This window comes from Amborella trichopoda, chromosome 10 (genome assembly GCF_054954075.1).
Source record: "Amborella trichopoda isolate Santa Cruz 75 chromosome 10, AtrichopodaSantaCruz75HAP2 v2.0, whole genome shotgun sequence".
Taxonomy (NCBI): Eukaryota; Viridiplantae; Streptophyta; class Magnoliopsida; order Amborellales; family Amborellaceae; genus Amborella; species Amborella trichopoda.
In genome coordinates this window covers 1,960,991-1,970,572 of record NC_142345.1, presented here as the reverse complement: position 1 = coordinate 1,970,572, position 9,582 = coordinate 1,960,991, and the positions used below count along the sequence as shown (strand labels likewise).

Genomic DNA, 9,582 nt, shown 5'->3' with positions numbered 1-9,582 from the left:
ACCTTACAAGATAAAAATGTAGATCCGAGTCCAAATTTCAAGTCTGGCTGGTGCCCCTAATCAAATGCGTACATGGCCGTTGCTGATGCCCTCAATTTGAGAAAGAGATCTCTCAAGGAAACACAATTAGCAGATGAATTCTCTAATAAAAATCAAATTGAGCATATGTGTGTGTGTTTGAGAGAGAGAGAGAGAGAGAGCTGGAGAAAAAAACATTTAATGGCAGAGTTTCACCAATACATATGGAATTGGATTGCTCGTTGGAGAATCCGAAAATTCTAAGACAAGACATTACAATAAGAGATTTGAAAAAAACTCAAGATACTCTAGTTGATGACCACTGATATTACTACAAATATAATGATTCAATTTAATGAAGAAGGATTACTAAAACCTAAAATCTTCACTTCTAAAAGAAATATAAAAGAAGATCAATGCTTTCTCAACTTACATGGAATGATAGAAGGGCAAGGTCTTTATGGCTCAATGATAAAGAGAGGCTGCAATGCAGGAAAAAAGAATGGAAAAAATTTTAGGGGAGAGAGTAAAAGAGGTAAAAAACGGAAAAAGGAGAGAGAGAGAGAGAGAGAGAGAGAGAGAGAGAGATTACCGTGTCAACGCTTACAGGCTTCCCATCCTGAGCAATGATCTCCACAACAGTTCCCGATTGATCAGCCTGCAAAATCACCAAAACTCATGAACGCATATCCACTCTCTCTCTCTCAGCACACTTCTTAATATCAGTAGTTAACTTCGGTAAATGGTTTAACATTTAAAATATAAAATAAACTTTGGTTAACATCTCTCTCTCTCTCTCTCAGCCCACCATCACAAAAATTAGAATACAACTGTAGTAGAAATACAATAATCTATCAATAGAAAATGGGTGAGGCTTGTAAAATGTGGCAACCTTGTTGAAGTAAGATTTGTGATGTTCTACACCTTTGACACTTCTTTTAAGAAAATATCAAAAAGTAGCATGTCTTAAAGATATTATCAAATATACACCATCCAAAAATAAACAGTGTAGATTACTGCAACCTTCTACAAATAAAGTTACAACCTTATATAAACAAACATTGTAGATTACTGCAACATTCTACAAGTAAAGATGCAACATTATATAAACTTTTTTAATAGAGATAAGACGATGTATGTACCTACTAAACATAAAAAAAGGTTGAAAAAGAATAAGAGATATTTTTAGCCTCTCTCTCATTCACACACTTCTTAACATTTGGTTATGGTTTTAAATTGAAATTAATTAAAAAAAAAAATGGTTGTGGTTTCCAAGGTAAGTGTCATCTTCGGAAGTTCCTGCATGGAATGACACCGTGCAGGTGCAAGATGCTAGTTCACAGCTGAATTCCCGTACATGCATATACACACATATACATGTAGTCCATACATACATGTGCAATGCATGTGGACACAATTACTACACACTGACATAGATACACACGCACGTTCGTACACACACATAAATATACACCAACACGTGCACATGCACATACATCAATATGTACATATATATGTGCGTGCAAGAAGATAAACTGACAGGCATACCCATGCATGCACACACATATATTCATTCATATATACACATACACAGACACATGGATAGGTGCATAATATGTGTCAAAATGAAATAATGCAGCGGCACTAAGAGATATGAGAAAATGTGAATTTCCTATGTTAAATAGGAAATAATGTTCTTAGAGAGCACATCAATTACTTTATTTCTGATGATATTGGGATTAAGGGAATTTGTATAAAACAAATTATTATTGTTTTGCACACTCCTTTTTAAGTGAGGGTGAGGTTTACACAAGGTGGCCTCCTTATACTTTATAAGTAAGTCGCACTTCTAATTCGCGCTTCTAAATTTTGTTTTAAGATGTAGTTTCAGTGTCAGAAACCTTATGATGACTTGAAAATTTGCACTAACCCTATGTATAAATTGACGATACCAAAAATTATACAAATCGAGCATATCTATAAGCTTTGAAAATCTTGAACCAAATAACTAACATGCGCTAATTTTTTTCTTTATATCCATACATCTCAAGGTCGAGATGATTGATTAGATGGTTTTCCAACTTCAGAACAAATTTTTCTACTGCCTTTTTGAGGTGCATCCTACTTTTATCATTTAAGGTTGCAACCTTACATAAAGCTTTTCCTTTAAGTTATTATTGATTCTTAATCAAGTTTGAATTATTTTCCTTTTTCTCTAAGGGATTTTCTGTTTCTTGTCTTTTCTCTCGTATTTCTGAAGTTACTATTTCACAAGTCTTGCTTATAGTGGTCGTTACATTTTTCTGTGTGGGTATTTATAAACTTATTTCAGATTGCTTTCTTCCATATCAGATTTATTTTTAATGTTTGTCTGATACTTTTATGTTCGGTTATCAAGCAGTATCTTCATAGTTATTTTTGTTCCATATGCTTCCAAAATTTTAAGTATACAATGCATGTAATACTTTTTTCCTGACCGCTCAATTCAAGTTTACATAGAGAGCGGAGCACTGAGTAATCAATTGTAGGGCTGCAAACAGGTCGGATCAGGGTTGGGTCAACCTATACCCGGACCCGAGCAGGCCCGAACCAATTTCGAGTTCCTACTTCTGGATCCAGACCTAACCTGCTGGGTTGGAACCCAGACCCGATAAGCAACCCTAGTCCAATGCTAGCATTTTTTTTCAATCAATAACATAACCATGGATAGAGTTGCAGGAGAAGAATCTGCTTACTTCGATCTCATTCATTAGTTTCATAGCTTCGATGATGCATACAACTTGCCCTTTCTGAATTTTATCCCCAACCTAAAGGAGACAAACATACACACACAGTCACCAGAAAGCCGATCCAATTAAAGTTCTTCCATTAACCAACTGCCACCTGAACCGACCACACATCTCTCTCTCTCTCTCTCTCTCTCTCTCTCTCTCTCTCTCTCTCTCTCTCTTTATATATATATATATATATATATATATATATATATATATATATATATATATATATATATATCACAAAAGATTGAAAACCCAACAGAAATTACCTTCACAAAAGGAGGTTCTCCAGGTGCAGGATTCTGGTAAAATGTCCCGGCCATTGGAGACTTAAGTGGTGGTGATTTACTGCTCTTACCAGAAGGAACAGGAAGTGCAAGGGCTGAACCAGAGGAAGAAGCAGGACTAGCAGGCACAGGAGGAGGAGGAGCAGGCTGAGAAGGTGGCATCTGTTGGGGAATCATGTATTGAGTAGGAGAATGCATCATAACTGGAGCAGGAGCCGGTGGTGGCTGAGGCAAAGCTTCTTTCTTCCTTATTGTAAGCTCACAATCGAGTTGCTTCATTTGCAGTTCCATGATGTCTCTTGAGTCTACAAGTCTGCAAAATCAGATATTTCAACACAATTGTTCACATAATGGTGAATTATGAAAAATTCATAAAGTGAACATTCGTGTTAATGTATGTCTGAAACTTCTTGTTTTGGTTGGTGGGACTGAAGCCAAAATTCCAGGTTGTGGACCGAATCTTTGGCTGGTCTCAGTGAAGTATCTTAAATTAAGAAATAAAAAGAAAAAGAGGGACTTGAATTTAGAGTTTAGACCCAAATCTCTTAGGGTATGTTTGACAACCACTCATGATCCTGATATTTAAGGATAATATGAGATTTATAGTCATCATGATCTTTCAAAGGCCAAAAACCATGTTTGACTGGCTAGAATCTTCTCACCCAAAATTGGGATAACCCCCTATTATCTAAATCCCACAAAATTCAAGTGAATTGAATTTTGAGGGATTCGGTTTCTCAGTTACTGAGTCCAACATGAATTAATTTGGATTCCTCATACCCTCCCCTCCCTGGTCTTGACAGCGATCATGCTAGGAAACCAACCCCCACTGCACACCGCTAGGGCACCTTGCCTGTCCCTCTCTCTCCTTATTGCCAAATCTCACCAAAAAACGATTTCTGGGAGCTGAAGTAAAGAACCTACTTTTCTTCTACAACAAATGAAAATTTTAGGGTTTGGCGATAAGGGGAAGCTTCAACAATGATGGTGTTGCGCCTTTCTTTCTCTTGCGAGACCTCACCAATAAAAGATTATAGGACCTGAAGCAAAAGAACTTGCTCGTCTTTTTTAAGATCTACAATAAAGAAGGTTTAGGGTTTTGTTGATAAGGAAAGCTTCTAGAATGGCAGTGTTGCTGGTAGCTAGGGCATGGAGTTCTCCCTCTTAAATCTCCATTTTTTCCGCTGGCCCTTCCAATTTTGATGGAAGTTTACTTTTATGATTTTTCAGCTCTAGAGAGAGAAGAAGAAGATGCTAGGTGAAATCAGATTGTATTGGGCTCAATATTATGTTGAGTGACAACTCAATAATTAAAGCTCTAGGACCTTTCTCTTTTCTCTCTCTTAACCCACATTAGTGCACCCTTCTCGACATAAGAAAATCTATAGATGGCGTTCTTCTGAAAGGAAGAATGTCTCTTTTCAATACTTTACACTCACTCCATGAATGCCTTCAGATCAGGGGCTTCTTCACAGTGAGTTTTTTGGCTCAAAATATCATTTTCATGGTTTTTATTTGCAACCTGTACATTGTAACCTTTTTTTTGTGTGCGTGTGAAAAACCCATTTCTATCTATGGGTATAAATGTAGGTATCAATGCAAGTTGAAATGATCAATAAAGCAAGATGTTTCATTACCCTGTAATTGGGAATCCTCTAATGTGGATCTACTGGGTTATCCATACTTTTTTCAGTGTGTGAAACAGTGAAAATAATAAAGCAAACTTATTTATTTACTATTTTAAGATCTATGATTGTTAGATATCTGCAAAACCCTCCTTTTACCGAAATGAGAAGCGCTTGTTGTCTTTGGCATAGTTTACCCCACCTGAGTAACTGAATATATCTATCTTTTCCGCTCATTCTTTTGGATCATTGAAAAACAGTGTTAGATCTATTAGGTGATCTAGAGTCATTAGTATATTTTGGTACTTGTGAAAAACAGATGCTAGTCATCATAAGGATATTGAGACTTCGTGGGGGGATTGCAAGTAGCTATACTTTCTGCATTTTATCTGTTTCACAAATTCTATGCAGTTCGAGTTTTGGTTTTCTATGCCCTTCAAATCCCATGAACTCATACAAGAAAATCGAGATGAAAGCTTCAATGGAGGGGAGCAGGAAGCCAAGTGCAATATAACGATAGTGGAGGGAGGCAGTTGGAGGATGGTTGGTTAATTTGGAAAGAAAGGACAAGTCTAAAGATCTATGCACTTGCTTAGACCAATAAATTATAGTTTTGATAGCAACAGTTAAAGTTTCAAATTTATAAATTTTTAAAATACAAGTAAACAATCAAACATATACAAAAAAATCTCATATTAGGATAACAAATAATTGAGATATAAGGAAAGCCAACAATGCCATTATCCAAATATCAAATTCTGAATATTTAAATATAATTTAGAAATAAAAGTTATTGATTCTGGAAAAAAGTCCAAAGCAAAATATTCAATTATTGCCTTATTAGAAGAAGAAACTAGATTATTTGATTTTGATTGATTCTAGCAAAGAAACAGATGAAATTCAGTTGATTCCCACCAATATTCCACACATAATGTTCAACAAATGGACGGCCATTATATCTTTTCAGGTTTGGCATGGGGCAATCTTGAAAAGACATTTTCAACTATATCAAATGATTATTGCAGCATATTCTATTCAACCAAATGGATTAAGACCCAATATAGGATATGTTTTCGAATGTACTCACTTCACAAGGTTTGCCACTTCAGCCATAAAAGCGTTTATGGAGGCCTCAGAGACTGTTTTCTTTGGACTAGTCTCCTCAGCTGGCTTGATGTCTTCATCTTTAGGCAATGGCGAATCTGACTTCTTGGAGGTGGTTGGCACAGCATTCGAAGCTTCAACAGCAACCTTGCATATGGTGAAGAAAAGCTCAACAAGCAAAGATGAATCTTTATTTCTTTTTCCTTTTGGGAACTCAATACAACCAAGAAACATAATATACGAAAAAAGACCAACATTATGTTCAGGAATTACCTCATTTAGTTGGGCTCTCCAAACAGTTGACAGGATCCTATTTGGTCCCTACATAGGCAATGAAGGTTTAGCAATGAGAACCTATAGAAGAATAGCATTCAAGATGTTTAAGCCACGAAAGAAAGGCACATTGTTCTCCATTAGCAGGATCCAAAAGCAAGAGAAAAAGACAGCATCAGGCTGGATAGGAACCAGTGTTACTAAAATGGACTAGATGGTTGCTTTGATTTCAATGGAACCTGAAACTAGGATTTCGGGTTAGAATGAGGAAGAAAGCAATACCAAACCCAAAAAGTGTAGTGCAGTTAATATACCCAACTATCTCAGAGTAGTTGGATCTAACTGGGTACCTTTTCTTTGAACTTTTTATTTTTCTAACAGAAAAGGCCACTAGAAAAAATGGGGGATTAAATCAATCCACATCCTTCCTATATATGACATGATAGTTGCTACTGCACCAAGCATAAAATAATGCAACAATAAGCAAAAGTAAATCAGCAGCTGATTATCAAATAAGCACATTGTTGGACTCCAAAAGACCAAAAGCAAGAAGCTGGTGCGCTAATAAATAAATCAGTTAATTGCTTAAATGGACAGAATTGTTGCAACTTAGTAAGTTTTGTCAGCTGCGTAACAATGAAAGCAATTAAAATGACATGATTTGAATGAACATATAAGTTAAAAAATAAAAATAAAAGAATTAGATAAAAAAAAGAGACACTGATGATGGGGACTGTATACATCCCATTTTCGTATATCCATTTACCGAGCACCTGACATGCGGGCTGCCTATTTTTAGCGTATGTGAAACTATTAGAATTTAATATTTGGCAAAAGAAAAAAGAAAAGGAAAACGAAAGGCAATGCATTTCCCTTTCTTCTCTTCCACTGCATAAAGAGAATAACAACAGTTGTAAGCATAAATAGAAAAGGGGAAAAAAAAAAACATAACTACAAAAAACAAAAAGGATATTTCTTAACCGCGGAAATTCTGCTTCTAAAACTTATTAGATTGTATGGTTCTCACATTTATTTACCTAAAAAAAGAAACATAAATTTAGATAATGATACCCATTCATTGAAACAATAGCATAGCAAACACTTACCAATCCCTGAAAAATAAATAAGTTCCCTAAAATTTTGTGATTAATAAAAACCACAGAATGAAAATATTACTGGTGAAATGATATGAAAGTGTTTGAAAATAATCATCAGTAGGTTGTGGTAAAAGAAGATGATAATAAACATGGGACTGCCTACCGGACAAACATCAGGATATATCAATGAAATTTCCCAAAAAAAATAAAAAATACAAGGATTTGTATTTGTTCTAAATTCTTTCGTATTCTGCAAAATCCATAATGTAAATGAAAAAGACTTGCCAACAAGACATGCATTGACCAATAAAAACAAATCAGGGGTTCTCAAAAAAAGAAAAAAAAAGAAAAAAGAAAAAAGACAGAAAGAGCACAAAAATTATAACATCCAAGTTCCAAGTTATCAACATGTTTTAGAATTTACCTAAAAATATAAAAAAAAGGAATTTAAATTATTTATAAACTTGCAGTAGACAACCAACGTGCTTTGTTTCAAACACAACCACATTTTCTACATTAAAGAGAATACAAATTGAGAACAAAGGTGAACTAAGTCAATTTGATCGTAGTTCTAGTTTTAACAAACTTTCCTGACACAGATCTAAGAACACAGAAACTCGAAAATAAAAGCCACGTACAATTACATGAAATTAATGAAACATTAATCATCACATGCAACGATAAATTCTTACTTCGAACCATGTTTAAGTAATAAAATATACATTCTATGAAGTAAGAAAAATGCAAACTTTCATGAGATCAATTGCAATTTCCAGTTTTCTTATATGAACGCAATGAACATTAACAAGAAAATGCAACATTAAAATCCTTAGTTTGAGACATGCTCGCCATTAACTATCAAATAAGCTAATCTGAGAGAAGAAAAAGGCACCATTTCATGAGATCAATTCCAATTCTCAATTTCTTACATCATGTGCCACAATCCGTCAAGGCAAAGAAAAGGGGAAAAAAAGAAGAGCAAAACCGAAAAAAGAAAAAAAAACAAAAACTCACGCTATATCGAAGCAAAGAAGGCCTATTTTTCAAAGATGCCGGAAATGACGCATTGCCTTGAACCTTTTGTTGATGCTTCTGTGGCTTCTCAGAAGCAAAAGAAGCAATTCCTGATGCACCAGCTGATGTTGCAGGGAGTGAAGATGCCATGGCCACGGATATATCCTCGAAATCAAAGCTAAAACTGAGATTTGAGTTTTGATCCTAGGTTCTTGTCTAATGCAGAACGCAAGAGAAAACGTGGACTCAAACGTAAACAGCTCAAGTTCCAATTAAATGCGGATAAGATCACTGGAATCAAGCTATGAATAAAGCATAAATCACCAGAGTTCGTCCAAAATGCAAAAAAATCACCAGGATCGAATCTAATCCAGAAGTCCAGCCTAAATTTCCAGACCTTCGATCAAAATGCAGATAAAATCACTGAAAGCGGAGCCAAAAACCAAGGGGCTCACGCTAAATTTTTTAAATTTCTATCAAAATCGAGTGAACAGTTACTCTAATCACAAGCTAACCAAGATTCACGAGAAAATTTCTCAATTTCAATAAAAATTCAGAGGAATCATCTAATCCAAAGCCGAAAGCAGAATTCAAGCCTTAACCGCTCAGAATCCCCCAAAATGAGGAGGCTCAGAGAGAAGTAGCAGAGAAAACCTTGGACTTGCAGACAGAGGATTGGCAATGGCATAGGAATTAGGGTTGGGGTCGAGGTTTATAAATGGTATTAGGGTTAGTTTTGAGCGATGAAACCGAGGAGAGAAAGAGAGAGGGGGGAGAGCTTCATCGTCATTTACGCCCTCTCCTTGGAGGAGGAGTAAACACAGATTTGATGCCAGCGAGGCTAAAATGGGCCCTGCACTTTTTGAGAGGATTTGTAGGAGAAAAATGACTATAATACCCTCTGCTCTAGGCTAGTTTATTTTGGTGCTAATAATAGAGAAATTTACACTCATACAAGTGAGAAAATGATAACAATGCCCTCAATATCGAGATGGCTAAATATGTAAAAAAATAAAGATTTTAAGTCTTAAAAATCGTCCATCTTGTAACACATAATCTAGATCGCCTATTTTTAAGGTTTCTATGTGTTTCTAGATCTATTTAATTTGAACCATTTTTAAGTTTAAAAATTCACAATTAGCAGTGAAAAGGGATTTATGACGCCATCCTCAAAAATTTTGAGAAAAAGGTTACATGAAGTTGTAATTTTAAAATATAGAATTAAACATTCGTCTCAAAAATCTATCGAAAAAAGTTGTCTTGATGTTGGAAAACCCTTTAATTGATCATCTTGATATCGAGATATATGAATATGTATAGATTTTGAGTCCCAAAAATAATATTTTACAACACATTATCTAGACGGTCTATTTTCAAGACTTTTATGTTT

At 35.2% G+C, this 9,582-nt stretch overlaps 1 protein-coding gene across 1 annotated transcript; it reads right to left on the bottom strand.

Moving 5' to 3' along the window:
* Window positions 1-201: 201 nt before the first annotated feature.
* Window positions 202-8,990, bottom strand: LOC18427947 (biotin carboxyl carrier protein of acetyl-CoA carboxylase, chloroplastic). Its single transcript, XM_011622779.3, has 8 exons — window positions 8,847-8,990; window positions 8,193-8,370; window positions 6,082-6,129; window positions 5,792-5,955; window positions 3,062-3,392; window positions 2,754-2,825; window positions 611-676; window positions 202-500 (listed from the first exon to the last, which is right to left on the bottom strand). The coding sequence occupies exons 2-8, from the start codon at window positions 8,340-8,342 to the stop codon at window positions 477-479; spliced, it is 855 nt and encodes a 284-aa protein (XP_011621081.1). The 5' UTR covers window positions 8,343-8,370; window positions 8,847-8,990; the 3' UTR covers window positions 202-476.
* Between the last annotated feature and the right edge of the window lie 592 nt (window positions 8,991-9,582).